Raw genomic sequence first — 22,111 nt, forward strand, 5'->3', positions numbered from 1 at the left:
AAGGGTATGGTTAAGTTTTTGACTGCCAAAGGGGTTGGTTAGGGTTTGAATACTCACTAAAATGGGTTGGTATTTTGACCATTGGGATTATGCTGCCTGTATTGTGACAGTCAGGATCGTCACCGCAGGGGTACCCAACCCATGATGCTAGTAAATAGTGAATATACAGTCACAGACATTACAGCAATTGGATAAAAAATATATAAAAATGTGACGTTTAAATAAAAATGTGATTACATAAAATCAAGTAGTAAATTATGGTGTCGAATGCAGTATAGTCTATATCAGTAGTTCCCAATCTTTCATGAATCACGGTGGCCTAGAGTATTTGATTTTTTCACTGCACCTTTAGGCCAAAAGTTTTTTATTGATTAATTCAGGAAAAAATATTGATTTAAGTAAATTGTGTTTAACTATCATCCTTAGGTTTAGATACGTGGCGGAGGACAGGGTTGTTCTTCTGCTTGTCCACATATTTTATGATATGCAGCCACCAGCACTTGTTTTGCCTATCACATTGACCACAGCACCATGTTTGGGAACCACTTGGTCTATATAATAAAATTAATTGCTGATAAAAATTGCATAATGACAAAATTACATCTGACCCCTCCCACCAGTGTCAGTGATGCACAGGAGAAAGCAATGGGGGGGACAGAAAAAAACAATTGAAGGAGGGAGAACAAAATGCTGGGAAAAAAATGTTGGGGCAAGGAAGAGAGAGAAAAGGGGGAGAACGAGATTAGAGAGAGGAAATTACAGAGAGAGGTTAAGTTTGATCACACCAGGCTGATATGTGATCAAGTTTACTGGCAAAATGCGTATCATTAGCCTTACACCTCCCAATTGGATGGTGTCTATCAGGCAGCATTGGAATTTAGTGACAGTTGATAGGAATGATCAGCTCATAATATGTGTTGATAACCCCCCAAAAAATAAAGTATAGGAGATAGTAAGCATTTCTGCAATGCTCAGTATTCTTTGCTATGCCTACGGTATAACTCTTTGCATCTCTTCTGTAGATGCTCCTATTAAAGTTCACATTATTCAAACTGAAGTAGAATATGGAGTCATTGAACTGAAGTGTGATTTCCTGAGCAGCAAACCTAACGTCACTCACTACAGCTGGATGAAGGATAATTCTTTGTTACACATGGAAACAGGACAGATCATGTTGTTATATCACAGTAAAGAGAATAATGGAAACTACTCTTGTGTAGCACACAACAATGTAGGAAGTTCCTCCTCTGCAGGACTCTATATCGAAGGTTTGTATTTAATAATCTAATCCCACACTGAGCGATATATTTACTAAGAATCGTGTCTGCCCGAGATTGCATTTCCATATGTGTTTTAGCCTGATTGTCAAACACAGAGATTCACTAAAGACAAACACGGGTGTAAAAATACAATTCTATCTGCCCAGCATGCTAGAACGCACAAATAGAAGTCAATACACCATCAAAATAACTCACAAGTACTTTCCATAGACAGGAATACAACATGGGGATTTACAAACACAATCTAACATGGAGCAAACCCAGGCTAATTTAGAAATGTTCATCAGCACTGCAACGTATTCCGCAAAGACACTGCACAGATCAGTGTGATCTGTGCAGGCTTCTGTGCTATATGTGTAATGAAGGGTTTAAAATTAAAAATGAACTGTTATGGGGTCTACCCCAAAAGCATAAACAGCCCTGGACCACTGATCCTGTTCTGGAACTGTACATGAAAATTGGGGGGGGGGGAATCGACACAGGGTTCCCCCTATTTTCCTATATCCAGCACTGGGCAGAACCATCCAAAGTGCTTACACTATAGCAGGGAGACATACAGCATGGGGTCCCTCTGCCATAATGTAAATAAACCCCAAACTGGTCAGCCCAGGGCTGGCAATCCTCAGAAAGTAGAGACCCCAAACATAAAATAGGGTTTCCCCTCCCTAAAAGTTCAGGGCTCTTCCCTGCACCCCTGGTGGCTGTGGATGCAGGAGTAGTAGTGGGTTAAATATAGAGATAAAATTGTTCTTCATAGTGGGACTATTGTGGCACTTGTGGAACAGAGCGGATATTTTGTGAAGTAGTTCCTGTGCTTGGCAAACTGCCGCTTGTGGTTGTGAGCTGTTAGCAGTATGTTAGCAGTGTGCCTCCTGAAGTTTAATGCTTTGATCATAAAAGGACAGGGTGCCAGTTTTTTTAGTCCCAACTGTACTATGGAGTGCCAGTGGTTCTGGTGAAAAATTAACATGGTGCTGTGGGAGAGAGAGTTTTGTAACAACTCACTTAGGGCCTGATTCAGAGCCGGACGCTCTGACCAGAGCGCTCGCTCTGAATCAGGGCCCTCCTACCTAATTGGAGCGGCCTCTTGGACGCTCGCAAAGCTGTGCGAGCGTCCAAGATGATGCGAGCGTCCATGATGATGTGAGCGTTCATGATGCGAGCGTCCATGATGATGGTTGTGATGGTCAAGACCATTGTGACCATCGGGCTTGCGACGAGACCCTGCGGTAGGGTCTCGCTGCCACAAGCCCAGGAGTGCTTTTGGCTCTATTAGAGCCAAAAGCACTCCCACTGACATCACTAGTGATGTCAGTGGAGCCGGACCCAGACGGTAGGCGTTCCCATGGGAACGCCTCCGTCTGGCAGCCACGCCCCCGGCACGCCCACCATCGACAGCACGCCCCCTTTGGTGCGAGAACCCGAGTGACGGATTCCCCGTCACTCGCCGGGTCTCGCGCATGCGCATGACGGAGGTGCCTCCATCGTGCGCATGCGCATTTGGGTACCATCGACCCGCTTGCGAGTGTCCTGCGCTCGCGAGCGGGTCTGAATGAGACCCTTAGTCCTGCTCAGGGTACAGAACATAAGGGTGATACTTAATATTCATTATACATTATATTTAATAAACAGCCAGGGGTACCAAGTTGGGATGATCCCTATTTTTGGGACCTCTGGTTGTCCTGAGCATCCTTGGTTTTGGGGCTGTTAGACAAGCAACCGCACGTACTGTAGACTTTTTTATAAAAATTTGTTGAATCCTCCAAACAGCTGAATAACTAATTTGTTGTTTGGAGTGTTAAATCACTGGTCATGCACAGCGATTTCAAAGTAAACCCTCTGGAAAAACCAACCTTTACAGTATATTGTACAGCGCCATCTAGTGTATTCATATCCAAACAACAATTAAGGGTTCCAATGGCTCTTTCTGTTAAAATATTTTCATATCTCTTCCAATGCTAAATTGACAGAAGCTAGTTTACTTTTCAGCTTAATAGAGAACATGCTAAATAATTTTCCTTCCTCTCATTTACTTTGTCATGCTGGTACAGGAAACAGAGATAAGCGTGCACAATTCCAGCAGTTTTAAGTTTTTAGGAGATTGGCTTCTCGATCAATGTTTTTTTCCAATGACAAAAAGAGAAATGAAAAATGCATTGTGTGTGCTGATTGTAACGTCATTCATGTGCAGCAGAGAATTTCATTTGTTCAACTCACCTATATTAAGTGCTATTCGTGCATTGGACAATCTTGCACCATTGTCCATTGTGGTTGTCTCTGAATACAGGGATGAGAAAGAAACATAAAAAAATAGTGTAAACTGATTTTAACAAGAATGGATCTGTGAACTTACTGTTCTTTGTATTTTACTCCCCTGATGGTAGCAAAAACAGTAATTGGGTATTCATTGATGTATCCCATGTACTCCAGTTTTGGATAATGATGGTGGGTGTTAGTTTGGCCCCTGAAGGGATGATTTTGAAAGATCAGCCAATGGGTGGTAACAAGTGGGATTATTCAAATGGATATAATAGGTTAACATATCCATGTTTAGGAAGGTTATTCCAAATTAAGATCATGAGCCCATAGGTAGGTAGAAAAAAATAAATATATATATATTGTATATGTAAGAATGTCAGGTCATACCATACCATATTTATTATTTATTATTATTTTGTTACCAGTTATTTATAAAATGCACATATATTCCACAGCTCAGGCATATTTGGTCATTCACATCAGTCCCTGTCCCATTGGAGCTTGCAATCTATATTCCCTACCACATGCATACACACACACACACACAAACTAGGGTTAATTTTTTGGTAGGAGCCAATTAACCTACCAGTATATTTTTGGAGTGAGGGAGGAAACTGGAGTACCTGGAGGAAACCCACGCAAGCACAGGGAGTATATACAAACTCCACACAGTTAGGGTCGTGGTGGGAATCGAACCTACAACCTCAGTGCTGTGAGGCAGTAATGCTGACCATTATACCATATGTACTGCCCGTCTCTCCTACCATAGCTTCAGATCTGCACTCTAGAGGATGATCTAATTGTGTTCTTGATGTGGTCTTAATTAAGATGCTTCAAGTGGGTGTGTATATACTGTATGTAACATATAATACTTTATTGAGCTACAGTGCTCAATATATCATATGCAGCAATAATCACATGAGCATATACAGCAATGATGTTGAATCAGATGTAAGAATCCGATATGTTTCCAGTATTACTTAGTATTACTGGATTAAGGCAAATATATATATATATATCGTAAATCAAATAAATAAAAAATCTAAGAAAAAATATGATCTTTATTTCTTCTTTGATTTTTTCTTTATTTGATTTCTTTATTTGATACACCACATCAAGAACACAATCAGATCATCCTCTAGAGTGCAGATCTACATATCTTATAATTAGGGGTGAGCGGGTTCGTATTTCTGAAATCCGAACCCCCCCGAGCCCCCCCGATCCGAGTCTGATCCAAGTCAGGCTCGACTTTTCCCGCCTGACTCGGATCTGAAATCGAGGCAAAACGTCATCATCCCGCCTTCCGAGTCTCGCGGGTTTTGGATCCTATATAAGGTACCCGCGTCGGCGCCATTTTCTCACTCGGCTGTGGACAGTGAAGAGGGAGGGTGGGAGTTAGGGCTGTGTAGTGTAGTGTAGTGTAGTGCTGCTGTTGTCCACTACTTCAAAGTCCATAGGGGCTGGCTGTGTTGTGCTGTGCTGCTGTTGTTAATAGGGGCTGTGTCCACTACTTCAAAGTCCATAGGGGCTGGCTGGACTGTGTTGTGCAGTCAGTTCTCCATAGGGGCTGTGTCCACTCCAAAGTCCTGTGCAGTGTCCCAGTCCTAAAGGAGTGCTGTAGTGTTGTCCAGGGGGTGCTCTGTCCATCAGGGGTGCTCCCCCCAAGTGCTAAAAAAATAATATATTTTCTGTGTTTGTGAATTGTGTGCGCAGTAGCCGCACGTGCATCAACAAAGTAGTGCCAAGCGTGCGCCTGTGTCATAAGTAAAGGGCCGGCTGGCTTGACCGTTAAAGGGTGCTGTAACCCCCGAAAGTACACTCCAGTCCAAACCAAAAAAAAATTATTTTCTGTGTTTGTGAATTGTGTGCGCAGTAGCCGCACGTGCATCAACAAAGTAGTGCCAAGCGTGCGCCTGTGTCATAAGTAAAGGGCCGGCTGGCTTGACCGTTAAGGGTGCTGTAACCCCCGAAAGTACACTCCAGTCCAAACCAAAAAAAAAATTATTTTCTGTGTTTGTGAATTGTGTGCGCAGTAGCCGCACGTGCATCAACAAAGTAGTGCCAAGCGTGCGCCTGTGTCATAAGTAAAGGGCCGGCTGGCTTGACCGTTAAGGGTGCTGTAACCCCCGAAAGTACACTCCAGTCCAAACCAAAAAAAAAATTATTTTCTGTGTTTGTGAATTGTGTGCGCAGTAGCCGCACGTGCATCAACAAAGTAGTGCCAAGCGTGCACCTGTGTCATAAGTAAAGGGCCGGCTGGCTTGACCGTTAAGGGTGCTGTAACCCCCGAAAGTACACTCCAGTCCAAACCAAAAAAAAATTATTTTCTGTGTTTGTGAATTGTGTGCGCAGTAGCCGCACGTGCATCAACAAAGTAGTGCCAAGCGTGCGCCTGTGTCATAAGTAAAGGGCCGGCTGGCTTGACCGTTAAAGGGTGCTGTAACCCCCAAAGTACACTCCAGTCCAAACCAAAAAAAAAATTATTTTCTGTGTTTGTGAATTGTGTGCGCAGTAGCCGCACGTGCATCAACAAAGTAGTGCCAAGCGTGCGCCTGTGTCATAAGTAAAGGGTCGGCTGGCTTGACCGTTAAAGGGTGCTGTAACCCCCGAAAGTACACTCCAGTCCAAACCAAAAAAAAATTATTTTCTGTGTTTGTGAATTGTGTGCGCAGTAGCCGCACGTGCATCAACAAAGTAGTGCCAAGCGTGCGCCTGTGTCATAAGTAAAGGGCCGGCTGGCTTGACCGTTAAAGGGTGCTGTAACCCCCGAAAGTACACTCCAGTCCAAACCAAAAAAAAATTATTTTCTGTGTTTGTGAATTGTGTGCGCAGTAGCCGCACGTGCATCAACAAAGTAGTGCCAAGCGTGCGCCTGTGTCATAAGTAAAGGGCCGGCTGGCTTGACCGTTAAAGGGTGCTGTAACCCCCAAAGTACACTCCAGTCCAAACAAAAAAAAAAATTATTTTCTGTGTTTGTGAATTGTGTGCGCAGTAGCCGCACGTGCATCAACAAAGTAGTGCCAAGAGTGCGCCTGTGTCATAAGTAAAGGGCCGGCTGGCTTGACCGTTAAAGGGTGCTGTAACCCCCGAAAGTACACTCCAGTCCAAACCAAAAAAAAATTATTTTCTGTGTTTGTGAATTGTGCGCGCAGTAGCCGCACGTGCATCAACAAAGTAGTGCCAAGCGTGCGCCTGTGTCATAAGTAAAGGGCCGGCTGGCTTGACCGTTAAGGGTGCTGTAACCCCCGAAAGTACACTCCAGTCCAAACCAAAAAAAAATTGTTTTCTGTGTTTGTGAATTGTGTGCGCAGTAGCCGCACGTGCATCAACAAAGTAGTGCCAAGAGTGCGCCTGTGTCATAAGTAAAGGGCCGGCTGGCTTGACCGTTAAAGGGTGCTGTAACCCACAAAGTACACTCCAGTCCAAACCAAAAAAAAAATTATTTTCTGTGTTTAGCCGCACGTATATATCAAATCGATATAACATAAATGGAGGACCAAACTTTCTCCGATAAAAATAAAATAGAGAAAGATCAAGAACCACTTCCTCCTAGTGCTGAAGCTGCTGCCACTAGTCATGACATAGACGATAACATGCCATCAACGTCGTCTGCCAAGGCCGATGCCCAATGTCATAGTAGAGGGCACATACAATCCCAAATGGCAAAGTTCAGGAAAATGACCTTGAAAAAGACATTTAAATCAGCTGAAGAGAAACGTAAACTTGCCAATATGCCATTTACGACACGGAGTGGCAAGGAACGGCTAAGGTCGATCCCTAGTATGTTCATGACTAGTGGTTCCGCTTCACATGACGATGGAAGCCCTCCTCCCACTAAAAAAATCAAAAGAGTTAAGCTGGCAAAAGCACAGCGAAGAACTGTGCTTTCTAAGAAGATATCACAAATCCCCAAGGAGAGTCCAAGTGTGGTGGTGGTTGCGATGCCTGACCTTCCCAGCACTGGACGGGAAGAGGTGGCTCTTTCCACCATTTGCACGCCCCCTGCAAGTGCTGAAAGGAGCACCCACAGTCCACTTGCTGATATGCAAATTGAAGATGTCACTGTTGAAGTACAACAGGATGAGGATACTGGTGTAGCTGGCGCTGAGGAGGAAGTTGGCGAGGAGGATTCTGATGGTGATGTGGTTTGTTTAAATCAGGCTCCGGGGGAGACAGTTGTTGTCCGTGGGATGAAAAAGCCCATCACGGTCATGCCTGGGCAGAAGACCAAACATTCCACCTCTTTGGTCTGGCAATATTTCTATCCAAATCCGGACAACAACTGTCTTGCCATATGTACCATATGTAAAGGTGAAATAAGTAGGGGTAGGGACGTCAACCACCTAGGAACATCCTCCCTTATACGGCACCTGCAGCGCGTTCATAAAAAGTTACTGTCAAGTTCAGAAACTTTGGCTAAGACCGTAAGCAGTCCAGGGACACCTAAATCCCGTTGTCTCCAAGCGCCTGCAAACCACACCGTCAACTCCCTCCTCGTCAATTTCCTCCTTAGTCAGGATCGGAAGTAGTCCTGCAGGCCATGTCACTGGCATGACTGACTCTCCTATCCGGGATTCCTCTGGAGGATCCTGCATTGCTACGCCTACTGCTGCCGCTGCTGCTGTTGCTGCTGCTGGGAGTCGTTCATCATCCCAGAGAGGAAGTAGGAACACCACTACTTTTACTAAACAATTGACCCTCCAACAGTCCTTAGCGAGGAGGATGAAGTACGACAGCAGTCATCCTGAAGCAAAACGTATAACTGAGGCCTTGACTGCTATGTTGGTGTTAGACGTGCGTCCGGTATCCGCCATTAGTGCAGTGGGATTTAGACAATTGATGGAGGTAGTGTGTCCCCGGTTCCAAATCCCGTCTAGATTCCACTTCACTAGGCAGGCGATACCGAGACTGTACAGAAACGTCAGAAAAAGTGTCCTCAGTGTCCTGAAAAATGCCGTTGTACACAATGTCCACTTAACCACGGACATGTGGACAAGTGGAACAGGGCAGACTAAGGACTATATGACTGTGACAGCCCACTGGGTAGATGTATCACCTTACGCAGCAACAGCAGCAGCGTCACCAGTAGCAGCATCTCAGAAACGCCAGCTCGTTACAAGGCAGGCTACGCTGTGTATCACCGGTTTCAGTAAGAGGCACACCGCTGACAACCTCTTAGAGAAACTGAGGGAAATCATCGCCCAGTGGCTTACCCCACTTAGACTCTCCTGGGGATTTGTGATATCTGACAACGCCACCAATATTGTGCGGGCATTACATCTGGGCAAATTCCAGCACGTCCCATGTTTTGCTCACACAATAAACTTGGTGGTGCAGAATTTTCTGAAAAGCGACAGGGGCGTGCAGGAGACGCTTTGGGTGGCCCGAAAAATTTCTGTCCACTTTCGCCATTCAGCGACTGCGTGCCGAAGACTGGAGCGCCAGCAAACACTCTTGAACCTGCCCCGCCATCACCTGAAGCAAGAGGTTGTGACGCGGTGGAACTCAACCCTCTATATGCTTCAGAGGATGGAGGAGCAGCAAAAGGCCATACAAGCCTATACATCCACCTATGACATAGGCAAAGGAGGGGGTATGCACCTGACTCAAGCGCAGTGGAGAATGATTTCCGTGTTGTGCAAGGTTCTCCAGCCCTTCGAACTTGCCACACGTGAAGTCAGTTCAGACACAGCCAGCTTGAGTCAGGTCATTCCCCTCATCAGGCTTTTGCAGAAGCAGCTGGAGAAAGTGAAGGAGGAGCTAAGACGGAGCGATTCCGCTCGGCATGTGGGACTTGTGGATGAAGCCCTTCATTCGCTTTGCCAGGATTCCAGGGTGGTCAATCTGTTGAAATCAGACCACTACATTTTGGCCACCGTGCTTGATCCTAGGTTTAAAGCCTATGTGGTGTCTCTCTTTCCGGCCTACACAAGCCTGCAGAGGTGCAAAGACCTGCTGGTGAACACACTGTCAGCTGAAGCGGAACGTGACACGTCAACGGCTCCTTCTTCATTTTCTCCCGCAACTGGGGCTGCCAGGAAAAAACTTAGGTATCCTAAGCAACCCGCTGGCGGTGATGCAGGGCAGGCAGGACCAAGTTTGGACATCTGGTCCGGACTGAAGGACCTGGCAACAATTTCTGACATGTCTACTGTCACTGCATATGATACTGTCACCATTGACAGAATGGTGGAGGATTACATCGGTGACAGCATCCAAGTAGGCATGTCAGACAGTCCATACCTGTACTGGCAGGAAAAAGAGGCAATTTGGAGGCCCCTGTACAAGCTGGCTCTATTTTACCTGAGTTGCCCCCCCTCCAGTGTGTACTCCGAAAGAGTGTTTAGTGCAGCCGGGAACCTTGTCAGCGAAAGGCGTAGGAGGTTGCTTCCACAGAATGTGGAGAAGATGATGTTCATCAAAATGAATTATCAGCTCTTCCAGGGAGACCAGCCTCCAGAAGGTACAGAGGGACCTGTGGTGGTGGATTCAAGTGGGGACGAGTTAATACTTTGTGAGGATGAGGATGTACACACTGAAGAGGGTGAGGAATCGGTGGATGAGGAGGATGAGGATGACATCTTGCCTCCGTAGAGCCAGTTTGTGCAGGGACACATTAATTGCCAGCTTGTTTTGTGGGGGCCCAAACGAACCAATCATTTCAGCCACAGTTGTGTGGCAGACCCTGGCGCTGAAATGATTGATTTGTTAAAGTGTGCATGTCCTGTTTATACAACATAAGGGTGGGTGGGAGGGCCCAAGGACAATTCCATCTTGCACTTCTTTTTTTTCTTTGCATTATGTACAGTTTGGGGCCTAGTTTTTCTAACTGCCATCCTGTCTGCCATTGCAGTGTCACTCCTAGATGGGTCACGTGTTTGTGCCGCCCACTCGTGTCGCTTAGCATAGTCATCCAGCTACCTCGGTGCAACCTTTTGGACATGAAAACACTATTGTGAGGTGTGAGGTGTTCAGAATAGACTGGAAATGAGTGGAAATTAAGGTTATTGAGGTTAATAATAGCATAGGAGCAGAGAAACCAACAAATTCTGTGATTTTAGCTGTTTTTATGCTTTTTAAAAAAAAAATACAGATCCAAAACACAAAACCCAGAACCCAAAACACGGAAGGGTGGTTTTGGCAAAACCAATCCAGATCCAAAACACGAAGAAAGATCCAGATCCAAAACCAAAACACAAAACACGAAAAGTGGCCGGTGCACACCCCTACTTATAATGCAAATAGTGAGAAAAAGACTATTCTAACTAGAGGTGAGCGGGTTCGGATTTCTGAAATCCGAACCCCCCCCCGTACCCCCCCCGATCTGAGGCCGATCAGAGTTAGGCTCGACTTTTCCCGCCTGACTCGGATCTGAAAGCGATGCAAAACATCATCATCCCACCTTCCGGGTCTCGCAGGTTTTGGATTCTATATAAGGTACCCGCGTCGGCGCCATTTTCTCACTCGGCTGTGGACAGTGAAGAGGGAGAGTGGGAGTTAGGGCTGGCTGGGCTGTGTAGTGTAGTACAGTGTAGTGTTGCTGTGCTGTGCTGCGCTGTGCTACTGTTGTCCATAGGGGCTGTGTCCACTCCTCCAAAGTCCATAGGGGCTGGCTGTGTTGTGCTGTGCTGCTGTTGTCCATAGGGGCTGTGTCCACTCCTCCAAAGTCCATAGGGGCTGGCTCTACTGTGTTGTGCAGTCAAATGTCCATAGGGGCTGTGTCCACTCCAAAGTCCTGTGCAGTGTCCCAGTCCCAAAGGGGTGCTGTACTGTTGTCCAGGGGGTGCTCTGTCCATCAGGGGTGCTCCCCCCAAGTGGTAAAAAAATAATATATTTTCTGTGTTTGTGAATTGTGTGCGCAGTAGCCGCACGTGCATCAACAAAGTAGCGCCAAGCGTGCGCCTGTGTCATAAGTAAAGGGCCGGCTGGCTTGACCGTTAAAGGGTGCTGTAACCCCCAAAGTGCACTCCAAACAAAATAAAAAAATATTTTCTGTGTTTGTGAATTTGTGTGCACTGTGGCTGCACGTGCATCAACAAAGGAGCAGCGCCAAGTGTGCGCTTGTGTCCCATAAGTAAAGGGATGGCTGGCTTGTCCCATTAAAGGTTGCTGTAACCCCCAAAGTGCGCTCCACAAAAAATAAAAAATTCTCCTTTTTTTCTGTCTTTGTGAATTGTGTGGGCTGTAGCTGCACCTGCATCCTCAAAGCAGCAGCGACAAGTGTGCGTCTGTCTGTTAAAGGGTGGTGTAACCCCCAAAGTGCACTCCAAGAAAAATAAAACAATTTCTTCTGTGTTTGTGAATTGTCTGCACTCTACATGCATCATCAAAGCAGCAGCGCCAAGCGTGCGTCTGTCTGTTAACGTGTGGTGTAACCCTCAAAGTGTGCTCCACAAAGAATAAAAAATTCTTCTTTTTTTTCTGTCTTTGTGAATTGTGTGGGCTATAGCCGCACCTGCATCCTCAAAGCAGCAGCGACAAGCGTGCGTCTGTCTGTTAAAGGGTGGTGTAACCCTCAAAGTGCGCTCCACAAAAAGTAAAAATTTCTTTTTTTTTCTGTCTTTGTGAATTGTGTGGGCTGTAGCCGCACCTGCATCCTCAAAGCACCAGCGACAAGCGTGCGTCTGTCTGTTAAAGGGTGGTGTAACCCCCAAAGTGCACTCCAAACAAAATAAAACATTTTCTTCTGTGTTTGTGAATTGTCTGCTCTGTACGTGCATCCTCAAAGCAGCAGCACCAATCATGCGTCTGTCTGTTAAAGGGTGGTGTAACCCTCAAAGTGCGCTCCGCAAAAAATAAAGAATTCTTCTTTTTTTTCCTGTCTTTGTGAATTGTGTGGGCTGTAGCAGCACCTGCATCCACAAAGCAGCAGCGACAAGCGTGCGTCTGTCTGTTAAAGGGTGGTGTAACCCCCAGATTGCGCTCCAACCAAAATAAAATAATCTTCTTTTTTTCTGTGTTTGTGTGTGAAATGTATGCGCTGTAGCCACACCTGCATCCTCAAAGCAGCAGCGACAAGCGTGCATCTGTCTGTTAAAGGGTGGTGTAACCCTCAAAGTGCACTCCACAAAAAATAAAAAATTCTTTTTTTTTGTTCTGTCTTTGTAAATTGTGTGGGCTGTTGCCGCACCTGCATCCTCAAAGCAGCAGCAACAAGTGTACGTCTGTCTGTTAAAGGATTACATCGGTGACAGCATCCACGTAGGCATATCAGACAGTCCGTACCTGTACTGGCAGGAAAAAGAGGCAATTTGAATGCCCCTGTACAAACTGGCTCTATTTTACCTGAGTTGCCCCCCCCCTCCAGTGTGTACTCCGAAAGAGTGTTTAGTGCAGCCGGGAACCTTGTCAGCGAAAGGCGTAGGAGGTTGCTTCTACAAAATGTGGAGAAGATGATGTTTATAAAATTGAATTATCAACTCTTCCAGGAAGACCAACCTCCAGAACGTACAGAGGGACCTGTGGTGGTGGATTCCAGCGGGGAAAAATTAATACTCTGTGAGGATGAGGATGTATACAACACTGAAGAGGGTGAGGAATCGGTGATTGAGGAGGATGAGGACAACATCTTGCCTCCGTAGAGCCAGTTTGTGCAGGGACAGATTAATTGCCAGCTTGTTTTGTGGGGGCCCAAACGAACCAATCATTTCAGCCACAGTCGTGTGGCAGACCCTGGTTCTGAAATGATTGGTTTGTTAAAGTGTGCATGTCCTGTTTACACAACATAAGGGTGGGTGGGAGGGCCCAAGGACAATTCCATCTTGCACCTCTTTTTTTTCTTTGCATTATGTACTGTTTGGGGCCTAGTTTTTCTAACTGCCATCCTGTCTGCCACTGCAGTGTCACTCCTAGATGGGTCACGTGTTTGTGCCGCCCACTCGTGTCGCTTAGCATAGTCATCCAGCTACCTCGGCGCAACCTTTTGGACATAAATACACTATTGTGAGGTGTGAGGTGTTCAGAATAGACTGGAAATGAGTGGAAATTTTCGCTGTTTTTATGCTTTTTTTCCAAAAAATACAGATCCAAAACACAAAACCCAGAACCCAAAACACGGAAGGGTGGTTTTGGCAAAACCAATCCAGATCCAAAACACGAAGAAAGATCCAGATCCAAAACCAAAACACAAAACACGAAAACACACAGATCTGCTGCCAGGGGATTTTCCCACGTAGTGAGCACACAGCCTTCCCTCCACCTTTCCAGTATACCATAGCCTCAGACGATTCTGTGTAAGAAACAAATGGTCCTATAGTGGGCTCTGTGTATAATGCAAACAAATCCATAAGAGATTAAAAAATGTGTAAATGTATAGGACGGAGTAATATGTTTAGGAAAGTATAATAAAAACAATATCCAGAAAAAAAAGAAAGAATAACAGCAAAGTATTCCTAGATATAAAAAACAGAACAAAGATCAAAACATACTTCTCATCTGCTCCAGAGTGTAACGTGTTTCCTGGACAAAACTCCACTTCCCCTTTTTACAAACACATTTACTGTACAGTTTATATGTCAACATTTAATATCTGCTTATATTTACCACAGATATGGTACAAGAGGCAACAAATCGCATTCTGTATCTTGCAATATCTGGAATAGTTGGTCTTCTTCTGATCTTAATCATTATCTACTTTTGTTGGAGGTAAAGAATTGTAATAATTGTTTAATATAATATAAATGTACAATTCATCTCAGGTGTAAAATGCACTGCCCAACATTTCAAATTAATGAGACACAGGTCCCGAAAATGACAAGTTGTAAGGAGGCAATGTGCCTAAATTGTGGATTCTCTGCTGGAACATTCATGAAAGGTTCAAAACATTTGCTGCCTGTGTCAAAATTATATTTGTTCTTACCCTGCACAATTACAAACTGTCCCACAATGCCAATCACATGAAAGGAAAAGTAAATCTAGCTAATTATGTCAGGTGTTTATCATAAGTGGTCTTAATTGACTGTTATGCATATTATTTAGGTGCATTCATTGCGTGAACATAGAGGAGGCAGCCATTTTGTGTGACCAGTGGGTCTGATTCAGAGCCGGACGCTATTTGCGGTCGTTCGTTCAGAAAAAAGGGGTGGCTATTCAAATGAACCATTCGCTCTTTGCAGTCTGTTGACGCCTCTATGTCTGAACTAGCGAACAAAATTTGCCGTCGTAATTTTGAAAAATACGCTCCCTGGCCGCTCGCACCATACGTCATGTGCGCCATTTATTAGATTAATCGAGTACATCGAACAGCGTATGAACTGCTCGCTATTCTTGTGGTTGGTTTTTACTACTGCTATCTTGTGAGCAGTTCTGACTATAAAACAACCAAGTGACATGGTCAATGACGCTGCTGTTTTAATTATGCACACCCTTAAAATGCCCGTTTTGACCTTTAAGCACGCCTGCGTTCTGAATTCCACGACCCCATTTTCAAGCACCTTCCACTGTTACCACCCACATACGCCTCCTCCTGTCACTCAAAATAGCAGGCATTCACTATATAGCGAACAAACGATTTTCGGCAGCACTGACTGGTTCGCGCATACGTATTACAATCCGTATGCATGCGCAGATGAGCGAACATCGCTCATAACGAACGAGCGGCCGCTTACGAGCGGCTCTGAATGAGGGCCTGTATTCCAGAGATTGCAGAAGGTCATACCACATGTCTAAGTGATGTCACTAATTTCTACTGAGTATCTTGGCTGTGGTCCTTGAATACTGATTCACCCCAGAAACTGACTACTTTCGCTGTGCATACCTCTCAACCATCCACTATTAATGGCACAGTTCCACATTTAAAAAGACTGTTGCAGTGTTCCACAATTTGTCCCGACAGAGGGGTTTGGAGTTGTGTGCAGTGCCTGGAGGCATCTGGGATGCACAAAAAATTGTCATTTTCCTGTGAAAATGCTCTCAGGGGATGACCCCCCCAATGTGCAATGAATATAGTCCATACTGCGATGTTGGGTGGTATGACCATATTTCGGTGATGGATAACCATTAACCCTGTTTATGTGTTAAATAATTTCCATGTAATAATGTCAGAAGTAGAGTACACTACTGCTCAGTCTCCAACAACATGGCTCCTCAAGGGACACTTCTGTTCCCTAACCAAGATGCCCACTGATACCCAAGCTGTGCATGAATGGCACAATCTTGCTTCACTGTGTATGAGCAATACAGTGGAGGATGGCTCCTGAGTCCAGTAACTGCTTATTACCAGCAACTTCACCATTACTGCTTTACAATAGACAGTCACCGGCTGGGTGAGCTGCCTAACAGAGCTCTGCTACAAGCTCCGCTTCACATCTCGGACAAAACCAGTGTAACAGTGAGTACGGCTGTACATAATAAACCACACATCTTGGTTAAGTTACACTGGATTGGTGCCTTGGGTTCTTTATATATCCACTGGTGTATACAACTCTGCTAGAACACCAGTTGTAGACAAATTTCCGACAAATATTTCACTTACTGTACATGAAATACAATGTTTCATGCCTCCTTCCCCTTCTAACTACAGTGCAAGTGCTAACATGTGTTGTCATTTTTCACAGAAAGAAAGTATGTCACACCTCACCAAGTACTGAGGTATGTATTTGGATCAAACGGTTAAAAAGTGTTGTAATATAACAATTATGAAGCGAGGAATGCAACATTAATTTGCTCATCAATATGGATTAATTGTCAGAGAATCAGGTTTCCCTCATTATTCAAGCCGATATAGGTGGTCAATGACTCCCTCAAATAGTATCCCCAAATGAATCCATTCTTATAAGTAGGTTATATAAGTGCTAGCTCTGTGGGAAACTATTTTTATTCGAGCATGAGAGGGCCCCTCTAATCAGCTCTGGTCCCTTACGTCTGTACCCCCTGTACCACCCTGATGGTAGCCATGCAGAAGAACCTAAGCAAGACTAGGACTCTTGCAAATGTCTTGTGTTAGATCTGAAGGTATCTGTGATCTTTAAGAAGTATTTCTTAAGAAGTATTTTACAATAAGGTTCTTCCAGAAATGTACTGGAGATTAAAACAAAAGATGCATAGGACCTTATTCTACTTGCGTTTTTTTAATGATCTCAAGTTTGTTTTTCACAATCCAAGACTTCTTTTCGTATCAAATGTGAATTGAGACTATCTGCGACTAGGGAGTTGGGACCATGACTGGAATGGGTGTGGAGTCATTGGAAGTGGGCTTGTGATTTCAGGGTGCAAGTTTTGTGGGACTAAGAGTAAAAGTCTCAAACGCAGTCTCCTGGAGGCAGCTGACATATATATACTCGGCCCTTGTTGTAAGTGCATAGCTGATAATGATGAACAGTGGCGTCCCTCCCCGCGGTGACACCTGGTGCGGGGAGGGATGCACTGAGAGCGTCGGAGCCACGCACTCCACTGAAAAGGGGTATGGCCTCGCTGAAGGAGGTGGGACCTTGTGTAAAGGGACGTGGCTTCGCATCCCGAACCCGCCGGTACTTCCTTATCAATGGGGGGTGCCGGAGGTGTGGGCAGTGCAGGCTCAATCTCTGTGACAGGAGTCGAGTGCTGCACGTGATGTTACAGTGCAGCACCCACCTCCTGTCACTGAGCGGGAGCCTGCACCTTGGTGTCACCCCTCGGCGGGTGACACCCGGTTGCGGCCCCCTTGTGACGCCACTGATGATGAATGCATGTGATTGGTCACAAGCACTGAAAACACACCCATTTATGCAAAATCCTGATGTAACAGTGCTTTGAAAGGGAATTTACACTGCACTAAGAATCATTTATACTCAGTTATGGATGGAAAACCTTCACTTACTTTCGTTGCTCATTTAGTTCATTTATATTTTTTGTTTTGTTAGTTTAGATCACATTTTTCTCATAATATTTTATTGTGACTTTGAAATCATTTTCAGACCGCAGAGCTCCAAGACGCCACTTACACTGATCTTGTGAAAAGCAACGTCTCAGAACCTTACGACACGTTAAAGGTAATTACTGTATGTGATTCTGGGGCCTATTTATCAACACTAAAATGGCCCATTAACCATGCGCGAAACGCTATTTTACTTTTTGCATATTTAAGGTAACGGGACATTCATCATCAGGGCTCCGATAGGACCACCTGATATTCAGCAAACTGCTTGCCTGCGAGAACAAACGTCATCTTCAGATGTCACTTGTTCTTGTAGCCCAGTTCCTTCCTATGAGGAGGAGTTCTTGGGACGCGAAGAGGGATCTGAGCGGATCCCTCCACCACCCCCTCACTGACTCCCTGTTTGTTTTCCTGACTAAATGGTAGAGATGTGTGCTGATCCCCGTTTTTTGGTTTTGGTTATGAATTTGGATCTTTGTAATTTTGGTTTTGCAAAACCACCCTCAAGTGTTTTGGTTTTGGATCTGGATTTTTTTTTTAATGCTAAAAAGTTTTTAAAAATCATGTAATTTTTGCAATCTAAAACCCAAAATCTGTCCGGATTCTTGAAATTCAGGTGGAATCGGATTTATGGAGAACCGACCTGCACATCTCTACTAAATAGTAAATTATACCCTAAAAACAAGCCGATTTATTGAAAAATGATAGTAATACAAATATTGTAAACCACATCTAAAAATACTTGTCCTCGTGCCCTTTTAGATGTGCCACTGACATGCTGTAATTTATTTTAGAAGCTAAACTGCATTGGTTTTGCCCGAAATATAAGTTGGTGCTTTTAAATCTCAAAGACACATCAATGAAACCTCACCATTGCCCACAACGCACAGTCTAATACATTTGGGTCAGAATGTTTTCTTTAGGGATATAAATCACAGTAGGACACTGGTATAGTAAATACTTGTAAGCAATGATGTGACAGTTACTGAGCCATTTGTAGAGAAAGTTTTAAGAACAACTAGTCCCTCTTTGTTATTAATAAGTAGATAGAAATATCTCATCACTGTTCCTTATACACAAATACTCCCTATGTCTAAACTTAAGCACTAGTTATTCATCAGAGCTCCATATTGTATGACTGTACAAAGATGTGATAGAAAAGGGCTTCCATATAAAAAGCAATAACCTCTAAATAACAACACAGAAGTATTTTTGCCATATATAATCAGCAATGGTCTTCTAGGGATGTATTCATTAAGCATTGCTGAGTTGAAAATGATTAGTTAGTATTGAAATTGCTGCGAGTAGCAGGTGCAGATACTAAAACACCGGAGCAAGTCAACATTGCTCCAAAGCAGGGCCAGCAGATCTGAAAATCACTTGTCCCTGCGATCACTATTGCCGATACTTCTGTAGCAGTGAAAGTAACACTGCCGAGTCTGGTTAGGCATTGTCAGTGGACATGTATGAACACAAGTGTGCATGTATGAATAGGCATACCAAGATACCCAACAGGCTGTGGAGGGACGCAATGTTACGTGGGCATGTAGAAACAAGTCTACGGAGATACACAACAGGCTGCGGAGGGATGCAATGTTACGTGGCCATGTAGGAACAAGTATACGGAGATACACAATAGGCTGCGGAGGGACCCAAATGGAGGAAGAAAGATCCAAGTGGACGGATCTAAATGGATACCTCTTTGCAACTTGGGATTCATTCCCATAAGAAGGAGCGGGACTTTGAGAATGCACGTCATCTGAAGATAGTGTCTGTTCCCGAAATCAGATTCCACAAATTATGTATTTTTGGAGTTTGATGAATTGGGAAATGAGGAAGTCCCCAGAGAAGTGTATAAGAACCACATTCAGCTTTGGGGATGATCAGTAAGCAGGAGTGAAATCTCCTATCTTACCTGTTTAATGAAAGGGGATAGCACTTACGTTTTACAAAAATATATTACATTTTAATATTTTTACCTACTTTTAAGGATGATGAATAGGCCCATTGATAACAACCCAGAAATTACTTCACCTATAACCCTTTAGATGATGGTTTATTGAGTAGAGAAGTCCAACAAGCTTCTTCTTGTAACAATGTTTTATTGCTGTTGCCTCAGAGAAATGGTGGTATCTGTTTCATAGGCATTAATTTAAGATTATGCATAGTATGGTCTGCTTGGTAAGTATCTGTCAATCATTGGCTGATTGCCATTAATCATTAACAAATCCTTTTTCATGGAACACTGGTATTAAGGCCTCCTCTTCAAATATTTCATGTTGTTAATTGTTGTAAATTGTCATTCTACATACACTTTTTTTAACAATTTCTTTATTCACTATTTTAAGAGACAGCAATGGGATCCATCTCGGCCTCATTTTTTTCAGATGTATTTAGCCATTAATTTAAAAATACATACATGAGAGGAGATGCAAGGTTTTTTACTGTTCATTTATTTTCATTTATGATTTGTTTATGCTGTGGACTGGTGGGTAGTAGCTTCATTACATTCATTAATCATTAGAACGTCCTTAAAACTATCATTAAATTCACCATTAGTTATTTTTTTTACTACTAACCTTCTGGATGTCATTAATACTCAGAGTGGTTATAATTTTTATGCCACTGTCATAAAAAATAATTCTGACAAAATAATCATTTGACGGCAGAAATCTTCCACTCTAAACCTTTGAAAAAGGGTTTACAATTTTCAAAAATAGAGAGAGTTATATGGTTTACTTCTCATGTTAATAATATTCATTAGGCCCTTAATATTATCATCATTATTATTATTATGAATAATAAAAAATAATAAAAATATTTCCTTCTCAATGTCAGAATTTTTCTGAGATTCAACAAGATATATCTAATTTGCGACAAACAATTGTTACCACAGATTATGGATGATAAAGACCAATGTATGGCTTTTGGTAATAACTATTCTGTTGGTTCCAATAAAGTAAGATACGCATTTATGCAGCATTGGCAAATTATTAGACCTATTTCGGGCCAGCACTTTTCCATCATATATTAGTGCTTATTTTAATGGTTTAAATTTAGCATTTGCATTGATATATGTGATTTCAAAATGTGGACTACCCCAAACCATGGGGTATACAAATGTAGTGGTAGTGTACATTCCCAATATCTGACAACCAGTTATAGTTTATCCTATTATACCAGCTAAAAATAATATGATTGTTTCATTATTTTAATGTCACGTCATCATACAACAGAATATTATATGGTTTAATGTTTCTCATTTTACTTTACAGCCTGTAATCCCTGCAGAACTCACAGTCACAGCGAGAAATGGAGCTGCAATTACTGATTATGAAAATGTAATCACTCGTTCTAAACATTAAATGAAACATTACATTTTCATACAACTATTCTAAAATTTTCTATCTTCATGTCATTTCTTTATATATTAGTCCAACACAACAGAAATCAAACATTATATGCTCGTTTCCTAAATACATTTGCTCAATAAATCTGTTTTATCTTTTTCCATATTTTAGTTTTATTTATTGTTTGATCTAGAATGTACAGTAAAGCAGATATAATCACTGGCAAGTCTTATGTAATTATTATGCATCTAATAATTTCACCAGGGACTTATTTTTGTTTTTCTTTGTAGTCAACATCATGCACAACCTATTACCAATTATTTTTTGCTGACCATACCAGATCTTAGTAAGAAAACAAATTTCCTACTTTTTCAGAAAATAATAAATAAAACATCTGAGCAATTTTTGGGGATTTTTTTCATAGTACATTGTTTAAATGAGAGTTTATTTAAGATTAAATGTTGAGCTTCTTTAACTATGTCTAATATTTCATAATTTTTGTATACATTTCATCTTGTCTAATTTAGTTTAAGCTATTATTATTTTATTACTATCACTAATAATATTTTTCACTTTGAATCCCCTATTAGCTTACAGCTGTATAAGATTATTGTGCGCAGCCATATTTGCAAACACCCTTTGATTAAATTGTGTTTAACAAGCTGAAACACACTAGCTGAATTGCAATTACATGAGTGTGTTCCTATTATTGTCTATATATAAATGTAACTTGTTGGGGAGCAAGCTGGTCCATCGTTGTGAAAATGGCTATGTTTAATTGGTATACAATCGAGAAGCCGGCTGCCAGAATCCCGACAGCCGGCTTCCCGACTGCTGTATCCCGGCGTGGAATAAATGACCGGCGTCTATTTCTAGATGCCTGTCATTTTCCCGACACCATGTGACCGGCGCCCGGCATCCCGATCGAAGGGATGCCGGGTGCCGTGAGCGGACAGCCGTGGGGGGAGGGTTAGGTTTAGGGCACCCGGGGGGTATTAGGTTTAGGCAGCGGGGAAGGGGTGGTTAGGGTTAGGCACTTAGAGGGGGGATTAGGTTTAGGCACTTGGCGGGAGTTTAGGGTTAGGCACCCTAAAGGAGGGTTAGGGTTAGAGGGTTAGATTAGTTTAGGCTCTGCTCTTTTGTCGGGCTGCCCCTGCCGGGAATCGAACTCCCGGCCATGCGGCAGCCGGGATTTCATACCGATTCCATTTAATTGTGTGTGCAGTTTAAGGTGCTTTGAGCTTGTATACAAATGGGTTGTAATATAACAATGCATACGTTTGTGTATTAAAAATGTCTGCAATGGAATATTTTTAATTAATAAACATAACACATTAATTTAATTAGAACATATGACAGGAAACTATAAA

At 43.2% G+C, this 22,111-nt stretch overlaps 1 protein-coding gene across 1 annotated transcript in view; it reads left to right on the plus strand.

Moving 5' to 3' along the window:
• LOC148509076 (B-cell receptor CD22-like) overlaps positions 1-20,756 on the plus strand; it is a 52,657-nt gene extending 31,901 nt beyond the window's left edge. The window contains exons 5-9 of the mRNA XM_088443618.1: positions 1,023-1,268; positions 14,087-14,183; positions 16,094-16,127; positions 17,432-17,506; positions 20,667-20,756. Of these exons, the coding sequence (XP_088299744.1) occupies positions 1,023-1,268; positions 14,087-14,183; positions 16,094-16,127; positions 17,432-17,506; positions 20,667-20,756 (542 nt within the window). The remainder of the gene's footprint in view (positions 1-1,022; positions 1,269-14,086; positions 14,184-16,093; positions 16,128-17,431; positions 17,507-20,666) is intronic.
• Positions 20,757-22,111: the final 1,355 nt, after the last annotated feature.

This window comes from Taudactylus pleione, unplaced genomic scaffold (assembly GCF_031769625.1).
Source record: "Taudactylus pleione unplaced genomic scaffold, aTauple2 ptg000332l, whole genome shotgun sequence".
Classification (NCBI taxonomy): domain Eukaryota; kingdom Metazoa; phylum Chordata; class Amphibia; order Anura; family Myobatrachidae; genus Taudactylus; species Taudactylus pleione.